At 38.2% G+C, this 19,180-nt stretch overlaps 2 protein-coding genes across 4 annotated transcripts in view; both read right to left on the bottom strand.

Annotated features, from left to right (window-relative positions):
• SCAI (suppressor of cancer cell invasion) overlaps positions 1-5,903 on the bottom strand; it is a 122,967-nt gene extending 117,064 nt beyond the window's left edge. The window contains exons 1-2 of one of the 3 annotated variants that reach the window (XR_002181821.2): positions 5,722-5,903; positions 4,957-5,001 (exon numbers count right to left, since the gene is read on the bottom strand). Coding sequence is in view for 1 of the 3 variants with exons in the window: in XM_019970832.2 (XP_019826391.1) it covers positions 4,957-5,001; positions 5,722-5,774 (98 nt within the window). In the remaining 2 variants the exon portion in view is untranslated. The remainder of the gene's footprint in view (positions 1-4,956; positions 5,002-5,721) is intronic. The other 2 variants (XM_019970832.2, XM_070799233.1) reach the window with 2 other exon arrangements.
• Positions 5,904-8,838: 2,935 nt separating this feature from the next.
• PPP6C (protein phosphatase 6 catalytic subunit) overlaps positions 8,839-19,180 on the bottom strand; it is a 43,581-nt gene continuing 33,239 nt past the window's right edge. The window contains exons 3-7 of the mRNA XM_019970834.2: positions 17,725-17,790; positions 16,548-16,689; positions 13,593-13,672; positions 13,209-13,418; positions 8,839-12,101 (exon numbers count right to left, since the gene is read on the bottom strand). Coding sequence (XP_019826393.1) covers positions 11,853-12,101; positions 13,209-13,418; positions 13,593-13,672; positions 16,548-16,689; positions 17,725-17,790 — 747 coding nt within the window. The 3' untranslated portion in view covers positions 8,839-11,852. The remainder of the gene's footprint in view (positions 12,102-13,208; positions 13,419-13,592; positions 13,673-16,547; positions 16,690-17,724; positions 17,791-19,180) is intronic.

Consider the following 19,180-nt stretch of genomic DNA (forward strand, 5'->3'; position numbering starts at 1 on the left):
AACAGTCACACTACTGCCAAAATTTATCCTCTAAACCTTCACAGCTTAGATGAAATGTCTGTAGAAACTGCCCTCATTACCAATACGAAAAATTACTATAAACTCTTTGGATATATACAAAGTCAATTACATCATCTCATTTTTGTGCATCTGTCTCCCCCACTAAGATATGAGCTTTTCCTCAGCAGGGGCCAGATTCATGTCTATATCCCTAGTACCCAGAACTAGAAAGCATTTAAAGGTTTTGTTTTCTTGTGTTTTTTAATTCAAATGTAATTTAAACAAATTACATACACCTCCAAAATGTATGGATCCTTTTGCTTTAAATACATCACACACACAAAATCCGAATCACACAATAAAGCTTAAATCAACATGAATCTTATCCAAACAAATGGGTCCTGTTCCTAATAGGATCTGAAAGGATTCTCTAATTCATAATCCAAAACTTATTAACAGATATACTGAAGCCTTTGGAACTTTTAAAAACCAGATAGAGATTAAGTTTCCTAATCTTAAAACTCCTTTCAGCCTAGTACAGTTTTTCAGGGGCATTAAACAGTATCACATTTTTTTGACCACCAAAGCCCCATCCTGCACTAACTCCCTCTTACCACCGACTCATCTGTTACTTCCCTAAGTTTTTATTGAGCACCCCTCAGTACTAGGGGTACAAAGATGAACTAAAACAAGGAAACAAGAGTTTTAGTTGGGGGTGGTGGGCAGGCAGAATGAACAAAGAAATGGCAACAGTGGGTTATGAGGTGCTTATCTCAAGTCATCTGAAGTTTTTCTCCAACTGTCTTATAGTTTAGTCTACTAGGAATGTTCTCAAAAGATAACTCAGCCACTAACTAATGTCTATCAAAAAGAATGACTTCACAGCAACTATCCTAAAATAAAAATCACACTTGGCAACTGTTTCCTAAAATGGGATAGGATATACAGTGTAATAGTCCACAACTCAACACAGCAGGCCAACTCAAAGGAATACTTACAGCTACATTCAGCAATTAACTCATATTGAAATGTTCACCAGGAAGTTCCATCATTTGATATTGAGGATTTTATGGCCACAGTATACAACTCATAAAAACAGCTATAAATAATTTCTGGCTACAACCATTATATCCTCTCTCTATAATCTATCTTTAGAGCTTGTCTGGCCATTATTTTTTCTACCTTTAGAGCAATCCCATAATTGTTTTCTGAGAAAAATCTTGGTCCTGCCCACAGGATGTCTTTAGAGATATATACTGGCAGTCTATTCAGGTCAAAATGCTGACTCGATCAGGATCTGACCTTAGATATGCAGAATGTGCACCCTCAGGATTCCTGACTGAGAATAAGAATTTAAAACTCTGTGCTGCCTGATGCTTACCAAAACCTGGTTACAAGAAAGAATAGTCATGAAACCAATTATTTACAGATTCATTCATTCCATAATTCAATCAAACATTGTCTAGGTGCCAGGAACCACTCTGGGTGCTGAGGAGAAGCAGAGGCCTGGTAGTTCACGCATCCCTCCTTGTCTCTGAACCAAGCCACACCATCAGCAGGCAGTACACTAAACCCAGGGGCTTTGGCTCTCTGCAGGATGTTCACTGCTGCTGCTGCTGCTGCTGCGTCGCTTCAGTCGTGTCCGACTCTGTGCGACCCCATAGACGGCAGCCCACCAGGCTCCCCTGTCCCTGGGATTCCAGGCAAGAACACTGGAGTAGGCTGCCATTTCCTTCTCCAGTGCAGGAAAGTGAAGAGTAAAAGTGAAGTCACTCAGTTGTGCCTGACCCTCACCGACTCCATGGACTGCAGCCTTCCAGGCTCCTCCGCCCAAGGGATTTTCCAGGCAAGAGTACTGGAGTGGAGTGCCATTGCCTTCTCCGAGAATGTTCACTGGTATCATCTAAACCTGGACTGAGCAGCGTTATAAGAAGCAATCTTTAAAAAAAACTCTCTAGTATATTTATCACTGGGGGTTTTCCCCCACAAAACCAGTGTCCCCATTATAAAAATCAATGAGAGAAATTTTTCTCTAAGAGTCAAAAAAAGTGTGCCTCCCTTGAACATGTTTTTGATTTTACAGATTGCATGAATCTGGAAGTTGAGCCTTATTTTCTTCTTAGCTTTGTTCTAGGAAACTGAGAGCTAAATACGGAACCAACCTTTGGGAACTGTGAAATACTTTCTAGTCTATATACTAACTTCACCACTGATTTAATTTTATTATTCTTCTCTCGTGTCTTCTTTGCCTTAATATCTTTATTTTCAATCCTTTTACTATATATGTTTAGAAAAGAGGTGGGAAATGAAAGGCATTTAATGTGCTTTTTAACCTAAAATTTATTGGATACTTTCTATGTGCCAGGCACTATATTGAACACTTAATGACCCTATTAGGGTTGCTGCTGCTGCTACTGCTGCTAAGTCGCTTCAGTCGTGTCTGACTCTGTGCAACCCCATAGACGGCAGCCCACTAGGCTCCTCTGTCCCTGGGATTCTCCAGGCAAGAATACCGGAGTGGGTTGCCATTTCCTTCTCCAATGCATGAGAGTAAAAAGTGAAAGTGAAGTCGCTTAGTCATGCCTGACTCTTAGCGACCCCATGGACTGCAGCCTACTAGGCTCCTCCGTCCATGGGATTTTCCAGGCAAGAGTACCAGAGTGGGCTGCCATTGCCTTCTCCGTATCAGGGTTGAACTGTTATTATTTCCATTATACAAATGAAGAAGCTGGGGTTCAGAGAGGCTTATTAACTTGTATATCATCTCAAAACTTGTATTTGATAGAGCTAGGATTCAAATTCAGCCCAAACCATTATACATGGGTGTATCTACAGGCTATCATAGGAATGAACTAAGCAGAGAAGAAAGTGAAGGACAGGGTAGAAAGTCTGCGTGGAAGACGCGATGTTTGAGGGAAGTCTTAAAAGGGGGGAGCTTGCCAAGGAGCAAACAGAAAGTATTCCAGAGAGAAAGAGGAATCATGCAAAAACCTAAACCTAAGTTCTGGGAATGGCGAACAGAACACAGAGTTATATTCAGCAATTAATTCATTGTGAAGGGTTCACCAGAAAGTTATTTAATACGAGACGTATAGTAGTTCCATTACGGAGAATTTCCAAGGCCACAAAACTCAACTGTGGCTGGGAAGATAGGGAGGAGTGAAATAAAGGCAGTCTCTTCTCTTTTTTTTTTAACTGAAGTATAGTTGATTTACAATGCTGTGTTAATTTCTGCTGTATAGCAAAGTGATTTAGTTAAAATTATATATATACACACACATATGTACATACACACACTCATTTTTTAAATATTCTTTTCCTTTATGGTTTATCATAATACAGGGCAGTCTCTTTTCATGATGATACTAAAAAGTCTGAATTATGTTCAGTAAACAAGGGGAACCACATAAGGACCTTAAGCTTGAGAATTACAAGATCAACTTGCACAGTATGTGAATCAATTACAGATTCAAGGTAAGGAACCCAGTCAGGAGGCTACTCTAAGAGTCTGGCAATGGGGTAATAAGAGTTAAACAAGGGTTACTGAAAAGAAAGTAAATGTAAGCCATATTTGTGATCTTTAAATTCCCAGTAATGCTAGAAAAAGTAAAAAGAAAAAACTGAAATTAATTTGAGTAATAGTTTATTTAATCCAATATATCTAAAATATTATTTCATGAAGTAATCAACACAAAAATTACTAATGAGAAATTTGCCATGCTCTTTTTGTACTAATCTGAAATTTGGTGTGTTTTTTAATACTTAAAATATATGCCTCACCTTGGACATTAAGTTTTTCATTGGATAAATTTGATCTGTATTTAGATTTCATAATTTACAGATGAAAAAGCAGATTCACATATCCAAGTTGTTCCAGATATAAACATTTTCCAATAATTAAGTATCCATTTTTAAATTTAAATTAATTACAACTAATAATATTAAAAATTCAGGTTCTCAGTCATGCGAGCCACATTTTGAGTGTTCAGCGCCACACATGGCTACCATATTGCCCAGTACAGGCCTAAAGAGTGACAAGGGAACTTTGGCTACTGACGCCTTCCACCATCAGCATTTCATATCTACTTACTGTTAAGGTTTTCCAGGTATTAACATGGATAACTTAGCAAGTACTATTACAGCGGTCCTACTGGTCACATCCTCACTACTGTAGCTTTCTTTCTCTAGGCCAGTGCCAACATCTGTGAGAAAGGAATCTTCAAAGACTACACAGAATTGCTATCAAGTACCTGACACGTGGAATGTGCTCAGAAAATGGAACCGACGCACGCACGGAATAATGCACTTGCTGCGGACTATTTTGTATCTATTTTCCTGTGGTTCAGCTGTTTATTACACTCTATGTACAATGAATTTTTTAAAAGTTACCTATTTTCAATTATTTATTTATTAGAGGCATTATAATGTTAAAAGCTTCAGCTCTGGAGTCAGACTAAGAGGATTCAAATCCTGGTTCTATCATTGATTAGATGTATGATCTTGGGGAAATGCCCAGTTTCTCTTGTGTCTCAGTTCTCTCCTGTGTAAAACAGTGTACACACTTCCTTGGGGAGCTTCAAGGATTACAGAAGATAATACAAATAATCACCTGCACATCGTACCTGGCACATAGTAGGTGTTCAATAAACCTTAGCTTTTAAACAGAGCTGGTGAAGAAGTTGAAATTACGGCTAATGTAAAAAAAAACTAGGACTTCTCAATTATCCACATCTGTTTGCCATATAATCTTAGATACAAAAAAAAGGTACAGGTAATACTTTGTACAGGTAATACTTTGAGGTCCTCAGAAGAGAGATCCTGCAGACAGCTACATTCATTAAGAAAGGAGCTAAATAAAAAACTTCATCTGACAGTGTATAATTATGCAGTATAGCACAGGTGCAGCCAAGCAAATGGAAAAATACGAAGAAAAATTAGGAAGGCATTTTGCCTTACCTGCTTTTCCGTTTTCGGGGTGGTTTCTCCACTGTGCCAGTCAGTCTACAGACCAAACAGATAAGATGGTAACTAAAAGTAACATACCAGAACACATCTGCGGGCCATACTATGCCAGTCAACAACTCAACGGACCGCCCTCGAGAACCCTAGACTCGCTAAGCCCATAACTGACCTTACAAAATGCCTTATGCTGTGTTTCCCTATTAACCCGAAACCCAGCGACCCCGGGACTCACCGTTCCCCTAATATCTGCTTTGCCCAAACCTTGCTCTGTCTCCTGGTCTCTCACTCATCCTCATCCTTATTCGTCACAGCCCATCTCCCCAAAACCACCCACCACCTCCTACTCATTGTCTGCCTCATCAACCCCGCAAACCCCTCCGCTTCCCCTTCCCCGTGCCCACCCCCTCCCGCCCGTGCAGTGCCCTCCGAGCCCCGCCCCTCCAGGCCCGGCGCCCCCCGCATTCCACGGCCCCCTCCACCCGGCGCGCGCGTTCCTGCCCCTCCCGGCCCAGCGCACCGAGTCTCACCCATCGGCGCCCCTTCCCTCACACACCCCTCTCATCCGGCCGGGAGGGTGCGACCGCCGGCCAGCCCGCTCCGCCGCCCCCTAGGCGACCCCCGAGTTCCCCGAACCTGAACCCCCCTCCCCACCAGTCTCGGCGCCCCCGAATCCCTCACGGCCCCAAGCTGCTGCCCTGGGCCCGCTCCCGCGCCCCCGCCCCATCCCCAAGCCCGACCTCCATCCAGCCCCCGCCCCACCTGGGGGCCAGGCGACTCCGCGGCTGCTGGGGCTGCCGGGCTCCTCTGACCATCCGGCTCCTGCTCCGCCGCGGGAGCTGCTCCGGCGGCCGCAGGGCTCGCTCGGGAAGCTGAGGCGGCGGAGGCTTGGAGTAGGCGGAGAGGCGGGCGGAGGGCCTCGCGCCTCTGCCAGGCTTGCCGCGAGACCCACCTCCTCCGCGCCTCTCCTCGGCTCCCATTGGCTAGAGTTGTAGTGTAGCCGAAAACCTGGCGGTCGATTGGGCTCTCGGGCCGTCACATCCCGCCACCTAGAGTTTGGTTGAGACTGCAGGTGGCGGCGGAGGTGCCTTAGAGACTGCTAGCAAGGCCGGGGATATCTAAGCGCCACCGTGCGGTCGAAAGTAGAAACTGCGTCTCCGGCGCCAGACACCTGCGGGCAGGTTCTTTTGGCTCAGGTTTCTGCATCCCACACACCTGCTGGCGCCCCCCCCGACACTGCGCTCGCTACGCCAGACCCAACAGCCAAGCGCTGCAGTTTCCCAAACTCCTCTGGCAGGTGCGACAGTGAGCGAAGTCTCCAAACTGAGCTTCATTTTGAACCACCTCATATCCGGTCCCTGACTACATCATGCTGTAATGGTCAGAACTCAGAGGCGCTTCAGAGAATCCAGCAAGAAAACTGTAAGAATCTTATCAAAATAAAGCGTGGTTTATGTGCTCAGTACTCTGCAGAAAAGATCACAGGCTTGGGTGCAGGCTTCCAAGAAAGCAAGAGGTTTATAAAGTAAATTACCAAGAAAGGAAAATCAACCCTGCAAACAGAATTGATGCCATAATAAAAAGCAATGGGCTCCGTTTTCAAATGCCTATACAGAATTGACCCCTGAATGTGTTGCTAACCATCTTGTGATACTGAAGGTAATTGTGACCTCTGCTCCAGCTAATCGATTTAAAAATAAATTTCTTTGTATTTTTAGTGTTGTTGCTAGACCTAAGCATGCAAGACTACCAGCACATCTTTTCTGCTTTCACAAGACCATCCTTCAAAATAAGACCTAACTCATTAACATATTAACAAAATTCTTCCTTTTTGGTGGAATCCCCTTCCCCTTGCTGCATTCCTCTGTAATTTTTGTTTGGTAGATCCTCAGAATCTATTTGGAGCTGAGAGGAGGTATAAAACTCTTAAGCTACTTCTGTTTTAGTGGAACATGCTTTTGTGCATCAATAACATAACAGCTTAAGCCTTTTGTCCCAAAAGGCTTGGGACAAATCTCTTATCTCCACAAATGGCAAAAATAAGAATACTAATTTTTCATAAAGTCAAATTTATTTGGTGTAAAGGACTGTCCTTTATTCTGAGACAGCTCTTTTTACATACTTCCTTCAGTGAAATAATGGCAAATTGTAATGGAATCTTTAAAATGGCATTGTCAAGGAAAAATTGACATGTTGGCTTCCCAAATTAGTATTTTACATGATCCTCAAATTACAGAACCATAGTCACCTAATTCCCAACCAGTAGTATCCACCCTATTACCAAGCCAGAAAAAGGAAAGAACCCCAGAATAATTTGTCAAAGACTGGGGAAGATGGGGTAGGAGTCCTGGTAGGATCAACTTACTAGGAAGACTAATTCTGAATGTCATTCACTGTTTCTCAAAACATGAATTAAAACTATCCTGCCTGGTTTTCAAGGTTTTTCACAATTAGCCAATGCTTCTGTAACACACAGTATTGTCAACAGAGCTGCAGCTATTCATTTCTTAAGCTTTCCCAAGAAGTACGTACCCTCAATTCTATCTCTTAAATCGTGTCCAAGTTCTAGTAATCCCTGTTTCTGTGCTTCTACTATATGAAATGCATGGCCCATCATTCTGGTACACGTTCCTCTTTTAATTCACACTTCCTCTTTTAAGCCTTCCCCAACTACTCCATCCTAATCACACATTTCCTTCTCCAAATTTATTGTACTTATATAAACTACACTATGTCAGCAATTATATATTACCTTGGATTACTCTTACTTCCTAACTACAATGAATTTGGGCAAATGGCATTAAGTGTGCTCTCAATAAACTGCAACTTTGGGTCAGGGACTGGGTATTTTGAGTGCTGTTTTTAATCCTGAGACCAACACTGTACGATATTCTTAGACACAGAATTTTTAAGATTAGAAATCCAACTTGCCAGAGGGTCACACAGCTACAATAACTAACATTGTGTAAGATGTACTACTCTAGGATGCCCTAAAGGGGTTCAAGTTCCAGCTCTCCTGCGCAAACTTGGGCAGGTTACCTATGATCCGTTTCCGCATCTGAAGAAAAAATGAACAAAGAGGTAATATAGTCATCGAGCCATTTTAAGGATGACACAAAATAGGGCATGTACAGTATTCAGTTAAGTGTGCTCAATACAGGTTAGCTATTCTTACTGCCTGGCAGACCTGGGGTTCTTAACCTAGACTGATCTCAAAACCTGTATTCTTTCCACTATTCCATAATGCCTGCATTCAGTCTTTGATAACGCATTTCCATTTATATAAAAAAGAGCAAAGTGCCGAGAACAGTGGATCCCCAAGGACTGAGTGGAATACACTTACGTAGTATTTCTGTTGACACACATGCAAAAAAAAATTCATAAACTTCATGCACTTTTGAATTAAGAAAACATCTGAATGATCCAAACCAGCATAAACTTACTATCACAAGGGTGAAAAAGGCACATATTGACTAAGTGATTAACAGGAAAACTAGTAAGAGGGGAACAGGTTCCTTCCCCAAGCATCCACTGTGTTTGGTTTCATGCTAGGGGACTTTCCAAATGCTCCTGTTCGGTGTTTCACTACTGTATATTTCATCAGCATGACTTCACACGGTTTAACTACGCAAGTGAAAGAGTTGTGACGATCTCATGAAGCAGGGTTCTGGGCAGTGGATCCAGGACAGAACAATGAATGTTGCTTTTAAAGAACTGGGACACTTGGAGTCAAATGCAGAACAAGAAAAGTTTCACTTCTGTTTACTAGTCAAGCAACCAAGTAAAGGAATAAGCATTTTTTAAAACTGTGTTATATAAAATGCTAACTTCTTGTTGGGACATACTACAGACTGCATTAGATAAAATTTTTTGACAAACTTCCTATAATCTTTTTATTAATTTACACTGAGAGAATATAGCACCTTTCATCCAAAGAACTGAAGGTGCTTTACAAACACTGGCATTTAGAAAACAAGTACATTTAAAAATCTGGATTTTTGCTGTTAAATCTCTTCCACTCCAGATATACAGTTATTTGGAGGCTGATGGAAAGCAATTCTATTTGTGACAATAAAAGAGGCTCAGAGAGAGTTCGGATTTGCTTTCACAGTACAGGCATTTTCCAAAACCTGATGCTGGGCTTACAAAGCAAAAACACACAAATCTTAATGCGAAGAACAGTATTTCAAACCTTATTTCAAAAGCAAAACCCAGGGTTTAAGACATCAAAATCGTCCAACAGTTTTAGACATCCAGATGGAGTAGGAGCTGATGCAGGCTGCATATTAGAGATGTGCTCTTGATCCAGGCTTTTTAGATCACACTCGAATAAACACATTTAAAATGGTGAGATTTTTCAGGAAAAAGCATTAACCGAGAAAAAGCTAGCCAAGAGCATATCAGAAAAATGAGGAAAGGGGAGTAATTGGCAATTAAAAGTAGACAGTTCTCACTAGAGCCTAGGACATTTTATTAGAAACCAAGTATATCATCGGCAAATAAAAATAGTTATTACCCCCATTAATACAACATAAGGGATTTTACATTCAGCCTAGACACAGGGAGTAACAGAGCCTCCTGCCTACAAATCTGTGACTTGCAAGTATTTTCCACCACATGATTACTCTAAATAGTACATAGCCCTTTTTATTAGAGGGATCCAAATATTCCTTTTAGGCTTACAAAGTCCAATACATTCACTCTCTCTTCCCTTTACATGTCTAATATTAAAAACTTTTTTTCATGCAAAAAGCCATTATTCAGTTGAAGAGAAAAAAATCAGGCAAAACAGAGATGGCAGTTAAGGAATGGACAGAAATATTGGCACATGCCCAACTAGTGACAAACAAATGCAGTACACCATGACTTAAAAATAAAAGTCACATTACACGGATAACTAAAACAACTACATCAATCTAAGCTAAGCAGTGTCAAATGTGAAGGGCTGAGGGCTACTGATTTTATTGGTACAACTTAAAAGCAGATGAGAGCAAGCACTTAAATACAATTTATGGTAACAGAAAAAAAAAAAAATACTGCAGAGAGCTATTCCAAGACCACACCAAGTTGTCTGCATCATTAATTTCCAGTGTTTCACAATTAGTAAAATACATAGCTACATATCCCTGTAAGATAAAAAATACCTTTCCCCCTGAATTACACTGGGGTCAGGGCAGTAACACAAAGCTACTGACCCAACAGTTCAAGTGTTTGCAGCAAATGTGTTAGTCACTTCTTTCTTGCAGCTGTACAGTTAAAAACTATACAAGGAGCTGTGTGGTTAAGGGGGTCAAAATTAAAACAGTATTGTGCTCATTTAATAAAGGAAAAGCCCTGATGAAAAATTATGTGCCAAGAAGCTTAGACTATAAAGATTTTTATTGCATTTTTAGGTAACCTGGAAGTTCTTATCCTGAATGGGAAAAAGTTGGTTTTCAAAACTACCTGAACAGATGCTAAAGTGCTTTATTAATTGGCTGGCTTCACAAAGATTTCCTGGAATGACAAAAAATTAATTATAGTAGTAAATGGATACCAACTATTTCACAAAATGGTTAATTCTAGCATCATTTATGACCAAAGTCATAAGAGATACTGGAACACTTGTCCTTATTAGGCAGACAGTTGCATATCAAGAACTGATCATCACAACCCTTTGGATATTCAAATTACTCGCACAAAGCCAAAACATGGTATCACAGACCTTTACAAAAAGGACAATTTGGGTTTTTTTTCTACACTTTAAAAAATCTGCTTCAGATTACAGTCCACAAATACAAGAGTCCTGACTTTTCAACCTTTCCAGTTGCAGTTAAAAAATGAACACTTTCTAAAAGTTAAGGTCAAGTGTTACAGCAAGAAAAGAATGATTCCCATTGAAAAGTACATATATTTTACTTAATGATACTCATGGTAGACTGTAAACTGGATTGATCACATTCTACTCAACTGGTATCAAATGAACATATCAGCATTACAAGTATTAAATGTTTTTCTATTACTAGAGAGGATATAAACCAAAACATTAATATGGCAGTTATTTATTTAGGCACAGTTTAGTGATTTTTTAAAAATAAATAGTACTGAATTTCAGTTGAAGTTTTAAACTTAATAGCCAAAGGGTCAAGAACTCTGATTAGGAAAAAAGAAAGAATAACTTTAAGCTAACAACGTATGCTGTTTAAAATTTCTAACACTTTAACCTATCTGAGTTTTATTTAGGATTACTTTATTAAAAAATACAAGGAATCTGGAAAAAGATCAATACAATTATCTTAATGTACAAAGTCATAAGCTATAGCAGTTTTAAAACTAAAATTTAAAAACACAACAAAGGGCAGCCCTTTAGACCAATTTATTTTATATCCATTTAAAATATCATCCAACAAAGGACAATGAAGTTTACAGCTGGGACGGTATACATAACTCGAGTCATTTGCAGTCCATCGTGCCCACTGGATAACAACTTTGCTGCTGAAATTTCTTAAAACTTACCAAACTAAAACAAAAGACTGAATAATACAAAAGGAAGAGTATTTCAGAGTAGTCTGTTCTGTCAATTGGCTTTTTAAAAAAGGAAACACATTCTGTTTCCCTCAGACCGGTAAATAAGCAAGAGCTACATGCAGCAGTGTGAGTATTAAGACATTTCTCAAGTCTTCTCAAATGAGTCCAAGGTGGGGATGGGATGGGGGAGAAAACTGATAGAAAAACATTGCTATAGACACCATAACAAACAATAAATTTAGATAATTTAAAATTAAAAAAAAAAAGGCAAGAGGCAGCATTTCAGCAGCAAAGTGCTCAATAAAAAGTATATTGTAGAGGGTAATACACAAAAGTTGGGGTAAGAAGAGGACAGAAAAATGGGTCAGCAGGATGGGGCGAAGGCCTCAAAGGAAATACGGCGTCGTCGTTCTGGGAGGAATAACACGTTCTGAATCTGGAACTGCCCGGAATAACTTTGGTTCTCTTGTATTTACATCTTTGAAGACCATGATTGAAGCAATATTTCCACAACGATAGCAGTAATTAGGAGCAGACCATACTGTTACCAGCTTCTCATCAAACATAAATTTATAGCCTTCATGCACTAATTGATGTGCTCTGCAGATGAGTTTTAGGTTGTTGATATGAACAAACTGCAATTTAGAAAGGTTCTGTTAAGTAGCCAGCACATTTTTAAATAAATCAACCTACATATATAAGAAAATAAGCATTTAAATAAAGTATAAATCCTGTATCTACTAAAGCTCTCATGATTATAGAACCCATTTTACTGTTATTCCCCACTAACTTCCATAAGTTAGCCACTTTGGCCTGAGTTATAGAAATAATCACATAATTAGACACAAATTTCTGAAAGAAAAGCATTCTGTAAGTACAATCAGATATGAAGCAAAGTTTTTTATGGTTTAATAATAAATATATTACTATCAGGCTGCATCCCAGGTGGCGCTAGTGGCAAAGAATCTGCCTGCCAATGCAGGAGACACAAGAGACATGGGATCAGGAAGATGCCCTGGAGGAGGAAAATGGCAACCCACTCCAGTATTCTTGTCTAGGAAATCCCATGGACAGAGGAGCCTGACAAGCTATAGTCCATGGGGTTGCAAAGGGTAGGACATGACTGAGCACACACACATATTACTATCAATATCAATCATTTACTGAGGCTTCAGTATGGCTCTTAAAAAATTTGGAAAGAGATTTATTATCCTTCTCTTGCAAATGAAAGAAACAGAGGCTCAGACAGGATAAATCTAGCTCTCTGACTCCATCCACTATGCTGGATTAGTTCACCCTGTGTATGTGTGTGTATTTTTAAATAAAAATAGTTGAACCTCAAACAATCTGCCTATTCACAATAAACACACATATCAAATCATTATTTTGTATACATAACTAATACAATGTTATATGTCAATTATATCTCAATTAAAAATATATATATATACCTAGAAATACATATTAAAAAGTTGCCTATCTTGCCCTTGTTATCTCATTGCTTGCACTGTTTGAAAGAAAAGGAAAATTTATTTTACACATAGTACCAGTGGATGCTAAAGGAGGTGCTTTTATTACATGATCTCATTTAACCTTAAGGAAAGACATATGATAAACCAGACAACCACAGGCACCACAGTTTCAGTAAACTAGACTAGAAGTTTGGTATCTGTATCAACCATAGTTCTTTACATATGCCATTAGCAACCAACAAACCACTTTTACAAAAATGTTGGCTTTACCTCATTTGTGACCTTTGCGCCAAAAAGCCAACCTGCTCCTCGGGGACTGATTGCCCAAGTATCCACATCTTCAGGATCTGACCAAACCAGATCACAAAATGCTCCTTTATGGGGAATTTCCTGATTCCGTTCAATGGTTCGAATTTGATCCAGTGTTTTGATATCAGGAGATAAACCACCATGAACACACAAAATCTGCTCATCTATTAACTAGCAAAAAAGATAACAAAGAGTTGAATATATAACAATAAACTCAGTCATACCTAAATTCATCAATGAGTGCTAATGATATCAATATAATTGAGATGGCAATTAGATAAACATATGCAAAGTGTTACTGGCAGAAAAATACTTAAGCTTTTTAAAAGATTTACATAAACTTACAGCTGCTACTGTGAGCATGTCAAAAACTTTGGTACAGTATCTCCAGGCATTAGCATTTCCATATTTGGTTTGGCACTCATCTATGAGAGAAACAGAGTTCTCATTAATGAAGTTCTGAATACGCTGATAAAAATAAAGAATACAAGGGAGTTCCCTGGAGATCCAGTGTTTAGGACTCAGTGTTTTCACTGCTGTGGCCTGGGTTCAATCCCTGGTTGGGGATCCTGCAAGATGTGAGGCGCGGCCAAAAAGTAAATAAATGAAATAAAATAAATAAAGGACATATCTAACACTAGGACAACAGAACTTGTGCTTCAACTAGGATGGCAAGTTATGACACATATTTAGCCCTGGTAGATCCTCCATCGAGTCAGGAGACTAGTAGCTAACTGGTCTAGGAAAGTGGTCCTACTTTTCATTCCAAAAGTGGCCCTAAGGAGCAGCTGAAATTATTGGTCAAATGCTATAATCAAGAAGAGCTAAATATTAATTTCATATAACCCAGAGCAAATGTTTTTGTCTTATCATTAATACTGGGAGTAGTTCCCTGGTGGTCAGGACTGCTTGTTTTCACTGCTAAGGATGCAGTTTTGATCTCTGGTCAGAGAACTGGGTCCTACAGGCCACATGGTGTGGTCAAATAAATAAACTTTTAAAAAATTCTGGGCAATTCCATCAAACACAGTGACATATTTAATGTGACTACTTTATGCTAGCAGGATAACCAAACACATTAGAGGACCCTTAATCATAAGAACATGGGTAATCCCCTTTTCAACATTTCTCAGGCCTACGTTGCCTCTTGAGATTTTCTGCAGATTGTGCAACTACACACTTGAGTTCTAGTAAGTACCCTGGTAGTTATCACTAGGTCTTATATATTTTCAGCTGAACATTCTCTCTGCTATCTACAACAGTTAATAGAGTTTATTAATCTCTTCTCTCAGTTAATACCAAGGAAGCTATGCTCTTTGGTTTCTTCCTTAATTTGGGGGAAAAAAAAAATATCACTACTGTCCTAAGTACACTTGAAAGTGATACTGCGGGGTACTGTCAACCCTCATAATTTTCTAAACTGTACTTTTACGTGGGGCAGGATCCTTATGTAACGTCTCAGGAGACATCTTTAACACTGAGCACAGTTTACCAGTAGGAATCGACTTGTCAATTTTTCACCCTGACACATAAGCAAAGCACTTGGTTCATAATAACTGCTAACTACAACCATGTTTATCAGGATGAACTGAAGGTCCAAGATAATAGCTATATGTGGACATTTTTACTTTAAAATCAGTATTAAGTTCCATGATGACTAAATCTATCTTCCTCCTGAGGAGCAGATGGGCTTCCTCTTACTAAACAAAACCATCTACGAGCACTAGAGCACAGCCTGGATCAAAAACAGCCAGTACTAGATGCTGTGCTGCTGTCATTTTCTGCAGTCAAGGCATCGTGATTAAAATGTCCTCCTTCCTCTCCCCCTGTTAACTCCTTTTGCCCTACAGTGATAATGCTGGTCAATTTCTGGGGTGTAAGTATATGCATAATAGTAATCTTGGACAGCTGCAGTCAGCTGCTTTCACTGAGCTAACATCATATTATATGTTATCCAAAATAGTGATTACTTTGTAAAAGCATCAATCAGTTTTATTCCAAACGGTATTTGGCATTTTGAGAATGTAAATAAAAAGTAACTTGTAGAAAGGAGATAAATATTAGCCATCTAACTTTTCAATTTCTATTAAGAAAGTTATATAAGTAACAAATTCTCAGAGAGTTCCTTGGTGGCCTAGTAGTTAGGATTCCAGGCTTTCCCTGCCTGGCCTTGATTCAATCCCTGATTGGAGAACTAAGGTCCCCCAAGAAACAAAGGGTGACCATAAATAAATAAATAACAATAAATTGTCAAAATTTCTCAGTTTAATAACTGACAATGGCTGACAAAATGAGCAGTAAGAGAGTTCAATTTATCTTTACAATGACAGAAGATAATTCAAAATATAGTCTAAAACTAAATGGTTATGAGATTAATATTTTTAAATCTCTCAATATTTGCCTTAATTGTGCTCAAAGAAATTCATATTAATATCTCAACAGTTCTATCTACCTCCTTCAAAGAGCTCCAAATCTCATTTTTAAAAGCTTTCAATCATACACAATTGTATAGAAGTAACTATTTGGCTTTTAATGACTTGAATTCCAGTATTCTCTGGAGGAAGTACACAGATTTACAGTGCATCCATATGGTGTATTACAGTGCAGCTAAGAAAACAACATTAATGAAGTGAAAAAGCTGGCCACAATATTAAAAAACCAAGTATGATCACATTTTAGCTTGATGTGATGTACACATACACAGATATGTATACAAACACACACTGTACACAGAATAGGCTCTTATACTGAGTGTGCAAAACATTCCTTTTCAGCAGATTCCAAGGCCCCGCCCCAAACGACCTACAGCAGCACCCAGCAGTCTGCAGTTTTAACAAGCGCCCCGATAATTCCAGCGAGGTAAACTGAAGACTGCATTCTGAGGTACTGATCTAGAAAGACATACACCAAAAAGTTAAAAAGGGTTCTCTCAGACTGCTAGGTATAAAATAGTAAGCTACAAGGATACACTGTACAACACAGGCAATATAGCTAGTATTTTATAATAACTTTAAAAGGAGTATAATCTAGAAAAATATTGAATCACTGTGTTGCACAGTTGAAACTAATATTGTAAATCAACTACATACTTGAGTAAAAAAAGGAAAAAATAGAATGGTTCTCTCTACATAGTCAGATTTTCAACTGATTGAGGGAAAAAATGGAGTTAAAAATGAGAGTGGAAAAAGATTATCTGTATTTTCTAATTTTACTATTAAAAGCACATGCATGACATATGTGGCCTTTTTTCCCCAAAGAGGAAGGTAAGACAATATTCAGTCAGAGAACAGAAAATCTTACCATAAAATCCATACACCTGTGTTATCTGTCTACTCTCATGATTTCCTCGCAAAAGTGTAATACGATCAGGCCATTTAGCCTTTAGTGCAAGAAGGTAAGTGAAGGTCTCCAAACTATAGTAACCTCGGTCTACAAAATCACCCTGTAAAGTAAAAATTTACAGTTACAAACAATATAATAGCAACAACATTTTTTAAAAATTATACCAAAGTGCACAAACTCAGAGACAGTACAAAATAGCAAAAATGAAGAGTCACACACTGAATTATCTGGAAACTGGGTTTTGACAAAAAATTGAAATGGAAGTACATAAGCTATTCCTACTAAATGTTTGTGCTAGTTTTATGCTACCGGAGGCTTACAGCAACCTGCTGTGCAGTTCTCTCAAGGACTGTCCCTATAAAACCACCATTTTTTCAATTCTCTACTACCTACATTAATAAACATTTGTAAAAAAAAAGAAAAGTGTGAATCAAAAAACTTTAAATAAATTTCAAAAATCTTTTTAACTGTATCAAAAGAGCTGTCAATTTGAAAATAGTTCTTTTTTTTTTTAGAGCAAATATCCTAACAGTGTTCTACACTCAGCTTTGTATTTAACAACTGCATATAATGACATACTATCTACACTTCCCATTTATGTTTACTTGGGCCAATATTAGACCATAGGAAACAGCTAAAAGAATAAGAAAGTAACCCAGAAATTTTCAGAAGGAAGGAAATTAACAGGACTCAAAAAAAATTAAACAGTAACATTTTATTCCGAAAAGAAAGCAAGTATCTACATTAATAGTAAATATGTATATTCTTCAATCCAGATTAATAACAGATGAAAATGAATACTCAAAAAAATGACAAAATAACAGTAAATTGAAAATTCATGCTTTAAACCTGAGGTTCCAAGCTATTTTTTTTTTGTTTTTGCCTAACCACTACTGAAGGCTACAATCCAGTCCTAACTGCACAGCAGTTTACAAAAATTATTATTCTCAACTAAAGGACACAGCAAAATGTAGCGAAGTATTGAATCACTTTTTCACATATTTAAATAGTGACTGTCACATGGCAATGAAAGTATTATATAATCTACATGTAGTAAGACAGATCTCCATTTAAAATAAGTAGGTGAAAAAATGTAAAATAAAATAAGTAGTTGTTATCACTGGTGTTTACATACCATAAATATGTAGTTTGTGTCAGGAACCTGACCTCCAGTTCTGAACAGTTCACAAAGGTCATAAAACTATAAAAGAAAGGCAATATATGCTGATTACAAATTCCTGTGAAGGAGTAAAATATGAAACTGAGGCCAAACTGTGTAAAGAAGCGGTGAATTAAGACTTCAAATATGTACATTCATAAAAAGAAAGAAAGTGCAAACTAAACTACCAAGCACACAGCTTCCGAGCCTTAAAAAAAATGAAGCTCTTGGTTATCACTAAAGTCATTCCTAGCTCATCAGTGTCATGGCAAACCCCTCAAATTTCTTTCATGCATCTCCCCGTCTACCACTAGAGAATTTGAAATCATGTATCAGTTACCTAACTGTCGAGAAGCTAACCCAATCATCTTATCCCACATTCTGCATCTATTTTAAAGAGACAAACGTTAAGGAAACAAGTGCATAAGAATTTCTTTCAAAGAATGAGTTTACATGACACTTCATCGTGTCCTACAGAGCAGATCAACCTACCTTCTTATACTCTGCTTTCAGAGATGTGTACCCTTAGGCTCTACAGCTGTGGAGAGTCTTCTCAATAATCAGTATATTTAAAAAAAAAAAAAAAGTATATTTCATCATACTCTATTTGCCTGAAAATTTAACTGACAAAAATGTGTGCTTGATAACTTCAGTCAACTAGATTATCCTAATCTTATTTTCTAAAGAAAACATCACAGTTTTTCTGAAAAAGAACTTTGGATTAAAGGTATTGACTATACCAACTACTATTAATAATTTCCTTCACATCTGTTTACATTTGAAAGTAAAATTTACGTAGTAATATTATTTCTCACTTCCCACCTCATATATATGTATACATGTGTATATCACATATGCATAAACAATCACACACAATATAAGCAGTAAAACATAAGTATATATATTTATACACACACTTAGTGTATGTATGTGTATATGTAATACACACACACACACGTGTGTGTGTGTGTCTTACTTTGGCCTAGTAATTCCACTTTTGTGACTATATCCTCAAAGGGAAAAAAAAAAAAAAGGTGTGTAACATAAAGAAAATGCATCATAGCACCATTTCTAATAAGAGAAGAAACAACCTTCATGACCAACATAGAGGAATATTAGTAAGACCCAGACCTCACATAGTCATAATGATTATAATGGAAACTATGTAGCAAAGTGCAACAGAACACAAAATTACACCTATAACTATACAATTTTACTCTGTAAAATATTGAGTATGTACACACAAGTCTGAAAGGAAACATTTAAAAGTTTTATGAAATAGCTGCTTTTTTTTATTCAATATAAATTTATTTATTTTAATTGGAGGCTAATTACTTTACTGTATTGTATTGGTTTTGCCATACATCAACATGAATCCACCACGGGTATACACGTGTTCCCCATCCTGAACCCCCCTCCTACCTCCCTCCCC

The sequence above is a fragment of the Bos indicus genome, chromosome 11 (assembly GCF_029378745.1).
Source record: "Bos indicus isolate NIAB-ARS_2022 breed Sahiwal x Tharparkar chromosome 11, NIAB-ARS_B.indTharparkar_mat_pri_1.0, whole genome shotgun sequence".
Classification (NCBI taxonomy): Eukaryota; Metazoa; Chordata; class Mammalia; order Artiodactyla; family Bovidae; genus Bos; species Bos indicus.